Consider the following 19319-nt stretch of genomic DNA (forward strand, 5'->3'; position numbering starts at 1 on the left):
CTGAGGGTTTTCCTGATCTTCCATGCCGTTTCCTCTAAAGTGTCACCAACTTCATTTACATTAAAACACCGAAGACTGAAGAAGGAAATGGCAACCCACTCCAGTATTATTCTTGCCTGGAAAAGTCCATGAACAGAGGATCCTGGCAGGCTGCAGTCCATGGGGTCGCAAAGAGTCGGGCACGACTGAGCGACTAACACTTACATGTGCCAAGAAGTGTTCTAACTTAGAACTTCTAAGGGCTCTGCTGCTGCTGCTGCTAAGTCGCTTCAGTCGTGTCCGACTCTGTGCGACCCCAGAGACGGCAGCCCACCAGGCTCCGCCGTCCCTGGGATTCTCCAGGCAAGAACACTGGAGTGGGGGTGCCATCACCTTCTCCGTCTAAGGGCTCTAGAGGTTTTAATTCATTTACTTCTCCTGTCAATCTTAAAAACATAGGTACTACTGTTTTCGGGTTTTACTACTGAGAAAACTGAGATATAGAGGTTACTTGACGAGTGAGGATTTGGACCTAGGACCTCTGCTAGGTAGGGCCATACTCCAGCCCCGAAGACGACAAGCCATCTTGTTTGTAGTCCTTAAGGACTTCAGCTCCCAGCAGCCCTCGCGCTAGCAGTTCGCCACACACAACAAATCCCGGCGTGCTCCGGGCGGCTTGGGGTGGAGGGTTCTAGAAGGCGTGACGTGGGGTCGGGAAGCGGGCTCAGAGGCGGGTACCTTTCGGCAGTCGCTGTGGCCGCTGCTGCCGAGCCCGGGGACGCGGACGGCCGGGGCCGTGGGCGCAGCCTCCTCGTCTCCCCGGCGATGGCGGCGCTCGGCCGGCCGTTTAGCGGCCTTCCCCTGAGCGGTGGCTCGGACTTCCTGCAGCCACCGCCGGCCTTCGCCGGTCGGGCCTTCCCGCCGGGGACGGAGGGCGCCGAGCTGGCCCCGCGGCCGGGACTTCGCGCCACCCCGAGCAGCTCCGGCGGGAGCGCGGCGCGCGGACGGTGAGGAGACCGGCGGGCGGCGGGGGCGGGTGTAGGCTCCGGCGCGGGCTAGTTGACCCTTTTCGCGACCCTGGCGGGGGCTCTTCAACCTCAAGTTGAGGATGAGGAGACATAGCCCCACAGGCGGTTGCCGTAAATCGCGGAGGTCGCACAGCGCGGGGGTCCGGTTCCGACCTCGGCGCGCTAGCGCCCGGAGTGAGGAGAGGTCTGCTCACCCTGGGCGTGCGGGGGTGGGAGCCGGCCAGACCCGGGCCTGGAGCTGCCCTGGGCGCGCACACGCCTCGCTCCCTCCGGACTGCCGCCCGGCAGCTGTTGTTGGCAACTTTAAGCGACTCTCGGACTCTTGAGTTTCCTCATCCGCAACTTGGGAGAGAAATGGGTCCTTCTAGTGGGATCATAAACTAAAGTGCTCACCATGGTGCTTTCCCCGATAGGTTTTCCCTACGCTGGTCGCCCCAGTTTATCTCTCCCAGTCTTGACCGAATGAATTTAGCTTTCAGTGTGATTTTTGTCAGGACCAGCCAACACTTTACCTGACTGACCGTGTGACCTGTATATCCATACCACAGGACAAGGGAGGGGAGAGCTGATAGTAGTGGGGTGGGCAAGATTATCGGAGCCTGAAAGTGGATGCTGAAAGTACCAGCTCAGTAAATTTCTCAACTGACTGAGTTTGTTTGTTTGTTTTAACAGTATTTCAACTCACTGTAGAAAGAAACACAAGCGAGAGGAGGAGGAGGAGGATGAGTAAGTTTCAAGTGCTTTTTTAGTCACTTAACGGTCACTTAATTTAACCTATTTTATATCCGTAACTATTTGTTTTTAAGTGAAAAGGTGGAACATCAGGTGTCTCTGAAAGGAGGCCCAAGGAACTGACAACACAGGTTGCCTTTTAGAGCAGTGAGCTGGGCAGGTCAGAGGGAAGCTTCTTAAGGCATAAGCGATTGTCATGTTTGAACTTTGAGGCCTATGAGTATTATTACATGCACAAAATTTTTAAAAATTAGCAGAAGGCAAAATTTTATGCTCCCAGTTCTCCCCAGAGGTTTATCCTTATTGCCTGTTTCCCCTTAAGGAAGATAATGTAAAAATGTGCACGTTTATAGCTGTATAATTCTGGTTTTTTACATTTATTAGTAACACACTGTTAACACTGCAACACTGGTGTTTTCATTTTACTCTCCTGTAACTTGTTGCATATGGACACATAGAGTTCTATCTCATTTCTTTTTCAACAGTTGAGTTGAATTCTGTTGTAAGGCTAGGAATAGGTAATTAACCAGTCTCCCCGTGATGGATTTTAATACTAACAAATCTAAAGTGACCTGGTCTTAAGTTCTTTGTGTTTGTAATTAGATAAATGGATTCCTAGCTGGGAAATTGCTCAATCTTTAAATGTATGCATTTTGAATTTTAAGCAAGTTGTTGGCAATTTATACTCCTTTAAACTTTGGGAATGTGTGTTTCTCCATCTTCTCATCAGAATTGTATTTTCAAACTTTTTGATCACCTCTTAACTGATAGGGAAAATACTGCATGTCTAAAAAAGAAAAGGAGTAAAAGACATCCCCTAAAGAGGATATCAAAATGACCAAACAAATGAAAAGATATTCGACCTCATCAGTCTTTAGGGAAATGCATATTAAAAGCACAGTGAGAAAGTACTCCACTACCAGATATTGGAGGGTTCTGTAGCACCAGGAACTCACAGACACTATTGGATAAGAATGTAAATTGCTATAACACTTTGGGAAGCAGTTTTGAATGAGTTGAAGGCACACATACCCATTTACCCAGCAGTTCTTTTTTTTCACTACACATGCTCATCGGAAGACATGTACAAGAAAGTTTATGGCATCCTTGTTCATGATGGCTCAAAATTGGAATGTCCCTTAACAGTATCTGAACATAATAAATTTTTGCTAAGTTCAGTTCAGCAAAAAAGAAACACTGAACCACACTTACCAACCCAGATGTGTCTTATAAGCATAGTAGGAACAAAAGAAACATAGCACAAATGTATACATATTCAGTATAATTCCTTATATAAGGGTCAAAACCAGGCAGAACTGAAAACTTTTAATATTGCATATTTACATACATGATAATGTATATTTTTTAAAATGACGTGGTTATTATAAAAGACTGTGTGTACTTAGGCAATGGCACCCCACTCCAGTACTCTTGGCTGGAAAATCCCATGGACGGAGGAGCCTGGTAGGCTGCAGTCCATGGGGTCGCTAAGAGTCCGACACGACCGAGCGACTTCACTTTCACTTTTCACTTTCATGCATTGGAGGAGGAAATGGCAACCCACTCCAGTGTTCTTGCCTGGAGAATCCCAGGGACGGCGGGGCCTGGTGGGGTGCCGTCTATGGGGTCACACAGAGTTGGACACGACTGAAGCAACTTAGCAGCAGCAGTGTGTACTTACGGGGAGGAGGGAATAGAGTACCATATAGGGATGCTGATGGCATTCTGTATTTTGAATATTACTTTCATGGATTTTTGTTTTATAATTATTATATGTATTTTTATGAGTGCAAGCATTTTATAATTAAATTAGATCACTTCTAAGTTTTGTAAATTATATACAATTTTGAACATCTTTTCCTTTTAAGCGATTTGTGTTTCATTTTGGGTGAATTCTTTATGTTTCTGCAGATCTTTTATTGACTTATTGGTCTTTTTTATGTATGTTGTGTTTTTCCCAGATTTGTTGTCTTTCACCTTTTGTGTGATTTTTTTTTTTTTTTTTGCCAACAGAAACTTTTAATTTTCTCACCAGGTTGATAATAAACCTACAAGACAGTAGATTTGAAAGTTGCCTCAGTTTAAAAATCTGAGACTTCTCTGGTGGTCCAGTGGTTAGGACTCCATGCTTCCAATGTAGGGGGCGTGGGTTTGATTCCTGATTGGGGAACTAAAATCCTGCGTGTCATGTGGCATGGCCAAAAAATTTAAAATAAAAAACCTCTAGACCAGACAACATTTATGTTCTTTATAGCTTTGGGATTGCTGTGGATGCACAAGGACCTCTTTGCTTTTATCTTTTGAAAGTGTGGAAGTGCTAGTTGCTTAGTCACGTCCAACTCTTTGCGACCCCACGGACTGTAGCCCAAGACTCTCCTCTGTCCACGGAATTCTCCAGGCAAGAATACTGGAGTGGGCCATTCCCTTCTCCAGAGGATCTTCCTGACCTAGGGATGAAACTGAGGTCTCTTGCATTGCAGGCAGATTGTTTACTGTCTGAGCCACCAGGGAAGTTTCCTAGGAGATTATTAAATAATTCTAATGTCATAAATAAAAATTTTGAAGTGTAAAAACCATTGACTTTAAAAGTTAACCATCTTTAATTTGCAGATGGAGAGATTGAGGCCCTGAGAGGATAAGGGACTGGACAGTTGGATGTCGAACGCCCAGAAGTGTGTTGCTGCTTGCCACTTCAGTGGCTCTTATCAGAACTTTAAAGTCTTTTATGTCCCATTTTCTCTGGTACTTAATCATCATTGATCTCTATAAAGTTGTTCTGCTCCTTCTTAGATGATTTCTTAATGTGTATAACTTTTTCTTCTGCTTTCCAGAACATCGCATACCTTAGTATTAAAGAAGTGTTTAATTTATGGAGAGACATTCTTAATACTCACTTATGAGTTAAAACTAATAATAAGCTTAGTATTAAAGAAGTGTTTAATTTATGGAGAGACATTCTTAATACTCACTTATGAGTTAAAACTAATAATAAGCTAAACATATGATTGAGATTGTGCTTGGTGATATCCAGGCAATAACGTACTTTTGGTCTAAATACTCAGAGCAGGGCTGGTTGTCTGTTCAGGACACCCCTCAGTAGTAAAGAATCGGCCTGCAGTGCAGGAGACAGGTTCGATCCCTGGGTCAGGAAGCTCTCCAGAGAAGGAAATGGCAACCCACTTCAGTTTTTTGCCTGGAAAATTCCATGGGCAAAGGAGCCTGGCGGGCTACAGTCCATAAGGTCGCAAAAGAGTTGGACATGACTTAGTGACTAAACAGCAACTAAATGTTGGGCATGTTGTAGTGCTTACAAATACTAGTATGTGTTAAGAGCTTGAGCAGTTGAACTTCCCTAACAAGGCAGGTTTTAGTGAGAATCCTCTATGAAAAGCATAGAGGATACAGCACCTGTCTCTGGAATCTGGTGCCCAAAATACAACTCACCTTATGTGACACTTTAGAGGGGGCACTCTAGTTTTCTACATTGTTGTTTCCACATGTGCAGAGTAATCTGAATTGAACTCTTATGGTCTCAGTGAAATGTAAAATTTTCTAGAAAGTGAAGATAGTTTATGTTGCAAGCTGGGAGAAAAGTGCACCCCATTAGGAAGGGACCCATAGAGCAAATGACAGCCTCTACCATTTTTGGCAAGAACCAAGAAATGAGCAGTGTCACCTGCGCCTGTCGTACTTGCTGCAGACCTGATGAAGCATGTGTTTTTGCCCTAAGGGAATATAGGATGCCTGCAGACCACCTCCTCATATGCCCAGTGTAATGGAGCAGCAGCAGTATGAAAAAGTATGGCTGGCCCTGAATCGCTACTTTGTGATTCTTGGTTTCTTTACTTTCCACTTGACCTTTCCAGAGCTGAGTAAGTAAGAATGACTCTTAAATTCTCATGTCAAACGCTTCTAATCTGGAAAGGCAAAATCTTGCAGGTGCAACCTAATTTGACAGATGTTAAGGGAAACATCTCAGGGTGGCTGTGAGAATGACAGAAAAGAAAATGCGTGATTTTCCATCTTGTAATCACATACTGTCAAAAGTTAAGAGTTTTTTTCATAGCAGAATTTTATTAGCAGTGGTGGTGATACATGTTTCATTTGTATCAGTCAGGATTTTCATTGATTTTTTTTTTTTTTTTTTTTCAGTTGTCCAGTAAGAAAGAAAAGGCTAACTGAAGCAGGGCTCTGTGCTGGTCCTAATGACTGGATTCTTTGTGCACATCAGGATATAGAGGGTCATGGAGTAAATCCATGCACTAGTGGCCTTTCTGCACCTGGCATGTTAGATGTTATTTGTGAAGAGATGGATCAGACAACGGGGGAACCACAGTGTGAAGTTGCCCGAAGGAGGCTTCAGGAAATTGAGGACAGGTAAATGGACAGCATATCCGTCTGGCTTCTTGTTGTCCCTGTGTAACATCTCCTCTCTTTCAAGTTAGTCTAATTCATCATCTGGTGATTCCTTAATCCTAAGCCTGTCAAACAATAAAAATCAAGAAGCTTAAAGTATGCACTTTAAATGTTAAAGTAAGCGTTTTTCATAGAACTGTACTAAATATTTTCATTTACTATCTCTGAATATTAATTTTTTGGTTTATGAGGGTTTTAGCCTTCAAATTTGGTATCTTTTTTGTCAAATGTAGCTCTTGTGTATATACTTCCTTCTCTCCAAAGTAGAGTTTCATACTTTACTTAACCTTTTGCTGTAGCACCTGTTGAGTTTATCCTTTTTTATTTTAAAAATTTTGTCCAATTAATAGAATATATGTTTAACCAAATAATTTTTTTTCTTTGCGTCTGCCTTTGTTTAGAATAATTGACGAAGATGAAGAAGTTGAAGCTGACAGAAATATTAACCGTCTCCCCAGCCTTGTCCTTTCTGATACCATGAAAACAGGTTTGAAGAGGGAATTTGATGAAATCTTTACAAAAAAGATGATTGAGTCCATGTAAGTTTTGGTTTCTCGTTTCCATTCAGCTCTGATCTTTTTTAAAAATTCTTTTAAATGTATTTTTGGCTGTGCTAGGTTTTCATTGTTGTGCACAAGCCTTCTCTGGTTGCAGCAGTTGGGGCTACTCTCCAGTTGTGATGCTTTCTTGTTGCAGATAACAGGCTCTAGGGTGCACAGGCTTCAGTGTTTGCGTTGCATGGGCTTGACCCTCAGCTTGTGAAATACTGCACCAGGGGATTAAAGCCATGTCCCCTGCATTGGCAGTCAGATTTTTTACCACTGGACCACTAGGGAAGTCCCCTGTTATGATCTTAAAAGGAAGAACCAATGTCTCTAAACACTTCTGATCACCAACTAAGTGAAAGCTCAGTAGGCTTTATGTTTAGCCCAGGTTGGAGACCTTTTCTTAGTTCATTGGGGTGAGCAGAATGCTGTGCAAGTGGGATTTGGAAGTTCACAGGAGTGGCTGCCTTGCCTATTTACCCCTGGGTGGTTTTGAAGTCCGGAAATGCACCCATAGTCTAATACTTGGGAATGGGAGGATTGGCAAGAAAGAACCCATTCTCTCAAATTACTGTGATAGGTTGTAAGAACCACACTTGAAAACTACCTGTTTACGTGGCTCTGTCAGTTATCTTGGACCACCATTAAGACCTTGGAAAAAAGTGAAAAGTTTACCAGCAGTCAAAAAAGTTATCACAGAGGCCACAGTCTAGAGCTCATATTTGTATCTCACTGTGAGACAGAGGAAATGAAAGCAAGCGTAAGAACCTAAAAAGCAAAGCAGCCTGGGCCCCATTAACATAAAACTAATGGTAGCCTGTAATTCATGATAATGACTAATCATCGTCCTTGGACTTCGATGGTCTCAAGATGGTCCCTTACTCTGTAAAATACAGTTGTCTGTCAATATCCATGGGGGATTGCTTCTAGGACCCCTACAGATACCAAAATCCAGGGATGCTTACATCTCTTATATAAAATGGTCCAAATCAAAACCCCACAGATATGGAGGGCCAACTGTAGTAGGCAAGATATAAAGTGCCCTGTAGGTGTTTCCTAGAAAAGACTTTCAGTAGACTTGGTACTGTGAGAGTAAGTGTCAGATATCTGAAAACTTCTCTTAGGCTACCAGTCCCACTGGTACTAGGTAGATGACTGTCTTTAGACACTGTGGTTTCTCCTATTGCTGGATGTTAGCTCATGGGGTTTTGCATTAGCCTCCTAGCTTGAGCTTATAATTAACTACCCAGCCCTGAGGGTGGGTAAATAGTTTAGCCACGAGTAAGCAGGTCACATTGCCCCCCAGTGTAAAGCATTAGCACTTGCTGCTCTTGGTAGTTTTCCAGAAGCTAACCTTTGTGGGGTGTTCTTCATTGTTTGTGTTTTATTTTGCCTTGCACTTGGGTCCCAGAAACCATCAAACCATCACTAGATGAAATAGGTTGTGGGGTGGTAGACACAGATAGTGGCTTACTGCACAAAGCATTATATACTTCATAGCTGTACTAATAAGCAAAAGGCTTGCTGAGATATTTTTAGTGTATTTAGCCAGTGTTTCTTTTTATTTATAATGGTTTAGTACAAGATAAAAACCGACGTCTGCTAATACTAACCACAATTTAAGAAGAAACTATAATGTTAAATCAAGGGCCTCTGTGTTTCATATTGAACATTTATATTCTAATCACAGCATTCAGTGCAGCCAGTTGCTTTGCTTACAATGCGTGCAGAACTCTAAAATTTTATGCACTTGAGTGGCCTTTGTAAAGATAAGTTTGGATTGTCATAATTCTCCCTATTTTTATCACATTGCATCCGTGGTTTTTTTTTGGTTTTTATTTTTGGATTTTTTTTTTTTTTTGGCTGCCCAGATCTTAGTTGCGGCACGCAGCATCTTTTAGTTGCAGCATGTGGGATCTAATTCCCTGAACAGGAGTGGAACCCGGGCCCCTGCATTGGGAGTGTCTTCCCAATGTGGAGCCCCCGGCCCACCAGGGAAGTCCTCCCATCAATTTTTATATACTAGCTTGCAAACATTAGTTTTTCAACGTATGTCTTTTATTTCTGCTTTGTAAAGTTGTTGATACAGATATGTATTTCCTGTCTTAGGAGCCGTCCTTCCATGGAGCTTGTGCTCTGGAAACCTCTCCCTGAACTCCTTTCTGATAAGCCAAAGCCGTCATCTAATGCTAAGAACTACACAGGAGAGAGCCAAACTAAGCACGCAGCTGCTGGCACTGCCTTTCCTCAAAGAACTGAACTGTTCTTGGAACCTCGGCCAACAGGGTTGCCTGTTTACAATAGTTTGGAGACAGCTGCTTGCACAGAAGAGGAGATGGAACTCTAGAAACCAGTTTCTACACTAAAGTTGTCATGTTGCAGAGCTTATGTGTTCAGTCATGAGCCTGCTTGTACAGTATAGGGACTTGAAAGTTTTGAAACGGGTGTAATATCTCCACCTGTGATTTGGGGTGGGACTCTTGATTTTGGGTAGCCATTTCTTGAACTTCAACTTCTTGCCAAGGAAACTTGTCTCAAGGGAAAAGCAGTTTTCTAGGGGGCTTATTAAAGGAATGTGAGAGTACATTCTGCAGAGTTGAGTGTAGAAGCTGTATGTGACTTTTAAGTCATCTGTCACATCATCTAAGTCATTCAGATACTTGGAGAATATTCAGACACTTGAGCTGAAAAAGATGCATTAAAAAAAAAGAGTGCTCTCCCTACTACAAGTGTGCCCTGACAGTTGAGCCACAACTTCAGATAAATGAGCTCTGTTTATAATGGTAACTAGATATTACTGGGGAGGAGGAGGATGACAGTAGCTTAGGCCTATTGCTGGGGAATTTAACAGAGGCTCTGAAATTTGTATATTAGTTGTCAGTTCAGTGTAGCTTTATTGATTAAATAGCCAGTAGTGTTGTGGCTCCCCTCCTTGCCTCTTGACAATGCAATGGAAAATACAAAGAAAAGGTTTTTCCTCCGAGGCTTGTTTTGCCGTGTGCTACTGTTGCTCCTCGGTTTCCCTAATCCATAAACCCAGCTCTTCAGTGATGTTTACAGCCTAATTGACTTTGAGTGATAGTTTAGAAGATTGTGAGGTAACCAGTGTGTGAACTGGCTCTGGGAGAAGCTTCCTTAAGTCATCCTGAGGAAGTGCCGTATCAGCTCAGCCCAGCATATTATTTCAGTAGTTAAAGAAATGTGCCTGTAGAAGCAAGTTGTTTTTTGGTTTTTTTTAATGTTAATTTAGGAAAGGTTGAATAATTAACTGAGCACATGCAAGTGACATTGAGATTTACTGAAATAGCCAGTTTGCCTAGTGCTTCAACTCTTTGTGCAGTAAGCCTAGAAGTTACTAGAGAATAGCTTCCTGCCGGCCAGAAATCATCATCCGGAGGACACTACCCAGGCTCAGGGTGTCTTCTTGAGAGTAACCAGGATTGAAGTATTTTTTTTCTCAGGAACAGCTCTTCTGCGTGGCAAGGACTCAGTAGTACAAAGTAAAGTGACCGTCCCTTTAGTGCTACAGAATACCCACTATAACTTATTAAATGAGTGTAATACTGGCCCTTTAATCAGACAGCAGGAGACCACCCCAGTTCTTTTTGTTTTGTTTTCTGGGTTTCTTTTCTTTTGTAGGAATCACATACCTTGTGTAGAAAAAAATGGTTTATGCCAAGTAGAGGTGACTTTAGGAGGCAGCTCCCAGGCAATTTTGAAACCCATGCCGAAGTCCCTCCCCTTGTTACAGATGGTGTAGAAGTCACAAGTCTGTTAACTAGACTGTTTCTTCTGCCTGTAGTTCCTGCTTTTTCTATTTCTGTCTGGATAGTCAGGAAAAGATTTAATGTTTAATATTTAAACAAAATATTTAATGTCTACACAGTAAAATTATTCAGACTTCAAACCAGTATTGAAACCAGTTGGAAACCAGCTACTAGTTTCTTAATCTCAGATTTAGAGATGAATGTAAACTGTGTTCTGTTGAAACATGCACGTGTTTGATTCACGCCATGTCAGCTGCCTCTAGGTCATTGTTTAATGGGACCAACTTGTAACATTTGTAGCCTTAAAGAAGTCTCCAGATAAAAAGTTAGTTCTGCTACAGCTCATAAAGAGGAAGTGACTGCCTGGAATTTGGAGTTAGGCCCAGTGTTGAGGTGAAGAAGAGATGACAGTTTTCCAAAGGACACACACACACTTACACTGTCCTCTGTAGGGGTGTTGGACAGGCCTGGGATCCAGGTCTGTATAGTGAACAGTAGGAAGAGCTCTCTGAACAAGGCTCTGATACCACAGCTTTATGTAGGAGAGAACTAGCAGGATTCTGTTTAATTGAAATCCAGGCAGAACTTGTTTCAGGAGTCATTTTATCTGACACGATCATCATTTCTGCGGGAAACATGGATGTTCAGTGCACCTCTTTAAACCCGCATTCGTTTGTACAAAAATTTTCTTCATCCTTGTGGTGCTTACTCATCTGAGCCGTCTCCACAGGCCCCATGACTTGCTTTGTTTCCCTTTTTGTAGGGTAAGGTTTTTGTTTTTGCCTTAAGGTTTCCCTCGGGAATTAACAGGTCTTTTCATTTTGTAAAACTTACAGCATGGATCAAACATTGGCTTACTATGCTAATGTGTGATGAGAAACGGTTATCTAAAGCAGGTGAGCTTTAATGAACAAATGTATATTTCCTCTGAGTTTGATTAGGGTGTGTGTGGTTTTGTTTTTTAATTAATATGGAGAAAGTAAGTCCAGTTCTTACAGATATTAATCAAAAATTGCTACTCATTCTTGAAAAGGTGCAAATGTCCAATTAAAAAAAAGAAAGTAGGGTGGTAGCTCTAACCATAAGAAGAATATTTACCAGCAGGTTCATTGATTATTTTGGATCTGGGACTTGGCTTTGTTTTTTAAATAGTGATAAGAAAGGTGGAATACTAGGAAAGTTCTGGAAGATGCTGTCAGTTTTACTTTAAAATGAGAATATGGTGTTTCTGTATTTTATTGTTTTCAATAAAACTTCTTAAGTGTTTTGGACTTTTTGAGGCATTTGTATTTCTGCATTTAAGTAAACTGAAATCAGCAAGTTTGGGCAAGTCCAGGAAGTAGGAAAAGTCCTTAATGTTCAGTAACAGGGTCGTTCCGTTCTTGAGTTGACAGGTCACTGGGTGGCAGTATTGCCTGTATGTTTACGACCATTATTGGATAAATGTGGATCCCTATTTGTGGGTGGGCAGAGTTTTCAATGCAGTTACCTTTTCTACCTGAATTGAAAATCACAGCTAAAAGTTACCTAATTTATTTTTATAGATTTGAAAACTAAGCCTAAGTAGATAGTGACAATTTAGTATAATCAGTTCACCAGGTCCAGGGTTCTTCCTACTTGAGCAGTGGTTTTACATACAGTTTCTTGACAGCAATACCTAACGTGTTTAGATTTCATTGAAATAAACTACAGTAAGGGGTATAGTTCAGGCAATGTAACTTTAAACACCTTGAGGGAATACAGTCGTATATGTATCTGTTTGGTTCAAATACTCTTACCAGTGTGGCATATGAGATGAACTTCATGCAATTAGAATACAGTGTTAGAGTACAGCTCCAGAAGACAGGATGTTGTCTTTAAAAACCGGTTGGCAGGTAAACAAGCCAGTCTTCCTGTCCCTTCATTAACTTTAGAAGTCACGGGGTTGGTTGAATGTCTTTGAAGATGAGAATTCCTGGTGTAGGAATGTCCTCTGCCTACACGTCTGTCCCTACGTTGCCTGCGCCCGCAGCACACCTGCTAGGAAAGCAGGAAGGCAGGCACACGTTGGTGTCTGAAGGGTCAGGGAATTGGTGTCTAGCCATCTGTCACCTGTTTCTTTTAATCAGAACTATGGACAACTTGGCTTTTAATAGGAATCTTGCTTTGGTTTTGTGGGGAAAGATCCTGATTTTCATTTTTTAACTATTCAATTTAGTGTTTCAATATGAAGATACCCTTGAATGTCAGGTGTTTTCTCAGGTCTGAGCACAGTGTTGAGTCATTTTCAACCCATCTGTGCAGGAAATGAACACTCAAATAATCTATACTCTTGTGCGTTATTCCTGTTAATACAGCTGTTTCTTTCATGATGTCACTTAATGTAAATTACCTGAACCCCAATCTTCAGATGCTTGTTCTAGAATTTTGAAAGCTAAAACATATCTGTACCTTTGTCTGTGTTGTTGAGTCACTCAGTTGTGTCCAACTCTTTATATGACCCTATGGACTGGAGCCTGCCAGGCCCCTCTGTCCATGGGATTTCCCAGGCAAGAATACTGGAATGGATTCCTATTTCATTCTCCAGGGGATCTTCCCAACCCAGGGATCAAACCCACATTTCCTGCTTGGCAGGCAGATTCTTTACTACAGACACACCTGGGAAACCCACATTTACTTAATCCCTAAATAGATTCTCAGCACTTGAAGTTTTCAGTTCTAGAAAATCAAGTGATAAGGTTTTTAATTGTGGGGGCAGCTGGAAGCCTGTTCTTATATTTACAAAACAGAAACCCAGAGCTTAAACACGTTTGCACTGCTAGGCACTAGGACTGAACTCTGGCCATCAGTGACCATAGATTGTCTTGCCTACTAGTGTGCTTCTGGGCATGCTCCCAGTCACACCAAAGGCATTCCTTTGTATTAATATACTTGGTTGAAACCATAGCCTGCTGTGCCTTGCTACTTGGGATTCTTTGAATCCCATCTTCACTGACCTCCCTGGAGGTAGTCAGTAAATACTGGCATAGAATGCTGGCATGGGTGAAATAATTTTTATCAATTAGGGAACTCCTTTAATATCTTAAGTGGTTTCCCGAGGAAAAGAGGCAGCATGATGAGGTTATTAGTCTGTAATTTGAAGGTCATATTGTCTCTAGGATGTTTTCTTGAACAGGTTCATTCTTTTGTGAAACATGTTCTATAGTGTATATAACTCTTTTAAGAGATTAAAACCCTTCCAAAGTGGAATAGGAGATAACCATCAACTTTTGGGATGGTGCCCGGCTTTGTACAAGGTGCTTATAATGCATCATTTATTTGAATCCTCTAGTAGCCTTTAGAGATACTATCATACCCCTTAGAGGCGGGCAAATAAGGTATTTTGAGATGAGGAAATAAGTGGTATTTTATGCCCAAGATCACCCAGCTAAATGGGTGGGAGAGTTGAACTCAGGGAGTCTGAGTCTAAAAAATGCTCTTAATCTCTGTAATATCAATAGCCATATTGATACTTAATAGCATGTCCTTCTGTAACAAGATATTATGGCAAAACGGTTAAATGTTCTAGCTCTACCATTTATTAGCTGTAATATTGGTCAGTTAGGCTGAAGAAACTGTCTCAAATATAGTTACTGGTCAGAATGTATTACTTAGGGCAGCCAGGAACTGAAGCAGGCGGTAATTAAGGGGGAAAGGCCTTCACTCACTGTAAAAAGTGGCTCAGTGAAGTTGGATAAATCACTACCACGGCAGTGAAACACCCGCAAAGAACAAGAAGACTTGAAAAGTTCAAGAAACATTCGGAGAACAAAGACACTGCATTGTACTTTTTAATTGCACAGGTAGTTTTAAATAAATGGAGAAAGCACCGTCCAAAAGTTACACTAGCACAGAAAGATTTCATCGAGCATTTACATAGTAGTTTTCTGTAATTTTACAAAAGATTCTTGATCTTTATTTGAACTGTACATGAGGGAAAAGGAGCCCCCTCAGGTGTTCCGCTTGCAGAAGCAAACTAAAGGACCTAAAGTCGGAGGCAAGCCTGGGATGCTGAGAAGGGAAAAGAGAAACTGATAAAGGACCATTCGTTAACTCCATGTCTGAAACACTTATCGCGTGACCCTTGTGTAAGTACTTCAGGGCAAACCACCGCCCTTAAGATAAAGGTACACCCTCAGAAGCTGTAATTCTGGATCACAGTAATGTATCTATGTACCCTGGACCACTAAAGGTCAAAAGACAATATTTGGGGTGACCTAGGAGGCTTGAACAAATACTTTAAAGGAATTCTCTAGGACCACACCCCCTCTACTTTGGCTTTTTGGATGAAGCACAGGCCTTTGTGCTGTCCTCCAGGCAGTGTCACAGTCAAGAGCATCAGTACTGGATCACTCCTTAGACACTAATCAGCTGGGGAAAGAGTTCACTGGCAAAAGGGTCCTCCCAAGAATGGTCTGCATCAAGCAGGGAGGACATGTCACTCAAGGGAGAAGGGGAACCCTCATAGCTACAGTCACTGTAAGCATCCAGCAGGCAGGAAGATGGCTTCAGGCAGTTGCTGGTTGAAAGCAGATCTGAGATACCCAGCTCTGGAATGAAGTCATCTTCTACAAGTTCTTCCTTCACTGAGACTGTGAATTCAGGGTGATCTTTCTCTGAGGGGCTGAAAGGTGCTTCCTCAATTTTCACTACCACATTAGCTTCACTCTCTGTCTCAGAGGGCATCTCTAAGACTAGGGGCTTTGTATATACGTGATCAAAACGAATCAGTTCATTAATGGCTTCCAGCTTGGCTGATGACGTCCCCAGGGATGGAGAAGGGGAGGCCGGTAAGGAACTGGGTCCTTCTGGGTCCACTTCTGGGAGCTGCTCCAGGCTGGCAGACTCTGGGGAAGGACATCTGAGGAACATGACTGGGTCCAAGTTGAACAGAATGCCCAACAGGATGTCAGACTAGAAAAGGAAAAATAAATGGCATTCAACTGCTAAAGAGTACACTGAGAACTGACCTTAGTGTTCCATAATGTAAACTAACCCTTCTGCTACAAAATGATCTCTGGGACCCACCAGACCCACTCATGTACCCTTCACTCATGTCCTAGACCACCTGGGAACAGGGAGGTAGTCAATGTTCAGCCCCAACTCAACCAAACCTGCACTGCCCGCATCTGTCTGGTTAGGGGTGTCAGGCATCACACAGACGGAACCGAGTAAACAGCTCTTTAGTAAAATCTGAGTAAGCCCTACCTCAGAGTCTGAAGAGTCAATGCCATCAGAGTCCATGGGGAGATGTTCTGGAGGGGTGACAACTGGGCCTGCACCTGCTGCAGAGGTGCACGTAGTCTGAGTGCTGCGGACTCAGCAGACCCGGCCACCAGCCCCGCTCCACTCCCCTGGAAGGAAAGGTCAGTCGGTGAACAGCTCCAACAGCTGGGTGTCCCCAGGGAAATGCTTGCCAGGAGATTGATTCTCAACTTTTAAGAAAGCTAAAAAAACTTTTTTAAAATTCATTTATTTTGGCTATGCTGGGTCTGACTTGACAGCATGTGGGATCTAGTTCCCTGACCAGGGATCAAACCTGGGCCCCTGCATTGGGAGCACAGAGTCTTAGCCACTGGACCACCAGGGAAGTCCCTAGAAAATTATTCTTTAGAGCTGAAATCTTTCCCTTACACATCTGGTATTTCCATTTTTTTGAGTCTTCCTTGAAGAAAAGAAAAGAGAGGTAAGGCTAACTTCTTTTTATTTTCTGTACGATGAAATGTTTTTCTTCCCCAAGCTAAGATTCAGGCAGGACTATTATTCTTAATTATTATCTTATTTATATTCTCAATAAGAGTAACATCCCTAGTAATAAAGTTCTGTAGTGAATTGAGGCCCATAATATTTTTGGATAGTGCTGTACTCAGACACTCAGTCGTGTCCAACCTTTTACAACCACATGGACTGTAGCCAGCAGGCTCTTCTATCCATGAAATTTTCCAGGCAAGATACTGGAGTGGAAAGCCCTTTCCTACTCCAGGGAATCTTCCCAACTCAGGGGTCGAACCCATGTTATTATTTTTAAAGTTTGTTCTGAACATTACTTTTAGAGCAGAACTGCCAGTCAACCTTAGACCACGTATCTGTTATCACTGGATTTGCCATAAATTAAAACCCACACATCACGCTTCCATCAGAAAGGTATGTCTATCACAAAGAATCCCTTCTCTTATTCATATTCATCAAAGAGCTATTTTAATTTTAGTAGCATTCAAAGTCAGGTTTGACTGCCACTCTTATCCTGGTTCTCCTCAATGCTGGCATTGTAGACACATGTCAGCTACCAGCATTTGTTAGTACTTGCTCTTAAAGAGAGTCGTGTAACTTATTCCAGTTATTAGGACTTAGTACTATTCACTATACCCTTGAAAAATGAATATCCTTAAAGAGGTTATGTCACTTAAAACCAGTTCTTACATATGGCACCAAATAAAGGACATAACTCACCTTGGTCTCTGCTTCCTCTTCAGTCACTAGGGCATCCATTCCCAACCGCTGTCTCAACTCCTGATTCTCAACTACAAGGCCATGAGTTTTCTCTCGTAAAAGCTGATTTTCTAACAAAAGTTTTTGGTTCTGGAAGAAAGTTCAGAAGACACTATTAAAACATCTCATTCTTTCACTTTAAGAGCACACCTGACAGTTTCACTACAGCAGGTTTTCCTTCCTTCTCCTGGATCTTTTGGAAAACTCTACACAGTTGTTCATAGTACATATCAGAAGGCAAGGTCATAAATATAAAAAATAAGCTATTTAAGAAGTGCCATTACATGAGGGTCACATATAACAAAGTGCCCCCAACTACTGATAGAGACCTCAGCAAAGAGTAACTAGTAGCTTTAATTTAGATGTGATGGTTTAAAAAATCCTATCTTGAACTGGCAGGTAATAATAAAAGTGGTAGTGGTGAGCTGTAAAATTAACACGTTTAAAAAAAAGAACACCACAAATACTCTTTATGTATTCAAGATGTGTAACCGGCAACAATTTAAGTTTAGGTAACAAGTGGGCCCAAGAAGGGGAAGGGAACCGTTGGTGGACTAAATCAGGAAAATTTAAGCAATGATTTCCTATCAGCTTTTACTCATTTCTTAGTACTAGTTGATTAAACATTGTTCTAATGCTGTAATTCACCGACAATCAATTTAGACTGATCTAGCACCAAATACCAGAGGGTCAATCACTTCTGTTCTCATCAAGCTTCACCACTTAACAAACTACCAATCTACCCTAACTTAGACTTGCTTAACTTTTGTATTCTAAAGGAGATGAAACAACCAACCATTCACCAGGGAAAGCTACACAATGGATGTAAGATAAAGTGTTTGGCCATAAGTATTTTTACCTCTTCTTCCAAATCTACCACTTGTTGCTCCAGCTCACTCATTCGAGCTTTCTTCCGGTCTCTGGCAGTCTGAGCTGCTACTCTGTTTTTCAGTTTCCTGAGAAAAGAAAGAGACATACCACACTAAATCATCTCAAACCTTATTTATTTGAAAACTTGGCCAGCTGGTGCTTTCACTTTAATTTACGGTATACAGTAATGGTAAAATACACTTCAGGCTCCTCCCCTCAATAAAAGAAAACCAAAAAAAACAAAAAAAATCGACCTTCTGTGGATCTAGCTAGCAGTACCTACTTATCCTCCCCCGTATTGCGTCACCCACCTCAGCCTCGTCCCCGCCACAGCACAGGCTGGACACAAATATTACTCATTTTGCATCATAAGATATTTTCCCCTCCCCTTTCTATTTCCCATCGCTTCCTGATTACAGTCCCCTCAAAAAGGATCCAACCAGGACTGATTAAACCTAGCGAAGGCTGCAATCGCGCTACTGCAGCCGATAACGTAACAACCTAACTTCTAAGAGAGAGAGGCTGATGCGACTTTCCTCCTGGTGCTGAAAGCCAAGGCTCATGTCTGGTCCAGGGGGCACTTCATAAATCACAAAAAAGCACACTGATCATAATAACATTTACGAAGGAGTAAGTACTAGGCATTTCTCCACAGCCCCAGCGACCTCGGGAAGTAGATAACCATTTTTAAGGACGCAGAGACTGACTGAGGAGCCTCATACTGCTTACAGTCCCTTCAACAGCTGGCATTTCAGCTCCGTGAGCCTCCAAAAAAGTAGGTAAACCCATGGCTCCACGTCACAGCCCAAGTTTAGAGAAGCTGAACCAGGGGTCTGTGGTCACACAGCTAAAGGGCCTGGAACACAGGTGCCAGCGTACCCTGCTCTGGTCATCTCTAACGAGACAGAAACGAAAGAAATAAAAAAAGCCTGCGCTGCCCTGGACTTCACCTAGCGCAATGGATCGGCCAGTCCAGACTTCCTGCCCTGCCCCGCCCCGCCTCGCGCCGCGCCGCGCCACGCTGGCAGCGGACCGGCCAGACACCGGCGCCCGAACGCTGCAGGCGGTCAGCGCGACCCCAGGCCCCTGTCCCGCCTTCGATTTCGGTCCCCAAACCCCCGACGCTCGCCCACCTCCGCAGCGCCTTCTCTTCGGGGCTCAGGTGCGTGAGGCGCTGTCGCTTGCGCGCCTGGGGCGGAACCCCGCTCGCCCCCTCCGGGCTGGCCCCTTGCTGGCCCGGCACCATGACCGGCAGAGCCCGGCCTGCCGGGGCTCCGCCGGTAGCAGCGGGCTGGCCGGACAGAAGCAGTACTTTAGGGGCCCCGGCGGCCGGGCTCTGCGCGGGTGCAACCACCACCATGGCCGGAGCGTGTCTACGCCAGTGCGCGCCGCCGCTGCCCAGTGGGCCGGCCCCGCCGGGCCCAGCCTTTCTACGATCGTGGCCCTTCTCGATTGGCCAGCGCCTCGTGACGCAA

General features: G+C 43.2%; 2 protein-coding genes and 1 non-coding gene across 4 annotated transcripts; 1 reads left to right on the forward strand and 2 right to left on the reverse strand.

Moving 5' to 3' along the window:
- Positions 1-663: 663 nt before the first annotated feature.
- CCDC117 (coiled-coil domain containing 117) lies at positions 664-11738 on the forward strand. 2 transcript variants are annotated; one of them, XM_061385230.1, is made up of 5 exons: positions 664-986; positions 1680-1733; positions 5892-6116; positions 6557-6694; positions 8810-11738. In XM_061385230.1, exons 1-5 carry the CDS (start codon positions 805-807, stop codon positions 9045-9047), a joined length of 837 nt encoding a protein of 278 aa, XP_061241214.1. In that variant the 5' UTR covers positions 664-804; the 3' UTR covers positions 9048-11738. The 2 variants fall into 2 exon arrangements, with proteins under 2 accessions (XP_061241214.1, XP_061241215.1); XM_061385231.1 differs by lacking the exons at positions 664-986; positions 1680-1733 and adding an exon at positions 3757-4481.
- A 2525-nt stretch (positions 11739-14263) lies between these two features.
- XBP1 (X-box binding protein 1) lies at positions 14264-19262 on the reverse strand. The gene is made up of 5 exons (XM_061385232.1): positions 18978-19262; positions 17834-17930; positions 16936-17064; positions 15694-15839; positions 14264-15399 (listed from the first exon to the last, which is right to left on the reverse strand). Exons 1-5 carry the CDS (start codon positions 19202-19204, stop codon positions 15213-15215), a joined length of 786 nt encoding a protein of 261 aa, XP_061241216.1. The 5' UTR covers positions 19205-19262; the 3' UTR covers positions 14264-15212.
- On the reverse strand, positions 16004-16075 carry TRNAG-CCC (transfer RNA glycine (anticodon CCC)). The gene has a single exon. It is a non-coding gene; the product is annotated as a tRNA-Gly (tRNA).
- Positions 19263-19319: the final 57 nt, after the last annotated feature.

The sequence above is a fragment of the Bos javanicus genome, chromosome 17 (assembly GCF_032452875.1).
Source record: "Bos javanicus breed banteng chromosome 17, ARS-OSU_banteng_1.0, whole genome shotgun sequence".
In the NCBI taxonomy this organism is placed as follows: Eukaryota; Metazoa; Chordata; class Mammalia; order Artiodactyla; family Bovidae; genus Bos; species Bos javanicus.

Excerpts from the sequence above, each read along its gene's own strand:
- CCDC117 (XM_061385230.1), top strand. The coding sequence starts at position 805 with ATGGCGGCGCTCGGCCGGCCGTTTAGCGGCCTTCCCCTGAGCGGTGGC. Across the intron at positions 6,117-6,556 it reads CTTCAGGAAATTGAGGACAG|AATAATTGACGAAGATGAAG; the intron begins GTAAATGGACAG and ends GCCTTTGTTTAG. Across the intron at positions 6,695-8,809 it reads AAAAAGATGATTGAGTCCAT|GAGCCGTCCTTCCATGGAGC; the intron begins GTAAGTTTTGGT and ends TTCCTGTCTTAG.
- XBP1 (XM_061385232.1), bottom strand. The coding sequence starts at position 19,204 with ATGGTGGTGGTTGCACCCGCGCAGAGCCCGGCCGCCGGGGCCCCTAAA. Across the intron at positions 17,931-18,977 it reads GAAGAGAAGGCGCTGCGGAG|GAAACTGAAAAACAGAGTAG; the intron begins GTGGGCGAGCGT and ends TTCTTTTCTCAG. Across the intron at positions 17,065-17,833 it reads TGGTAGATTTGGAAGAAGAG|AACCAAAAACTTTTGTTAGA; the intron begins GTAAAAATACTT and ends ACTTTCTTCCAG.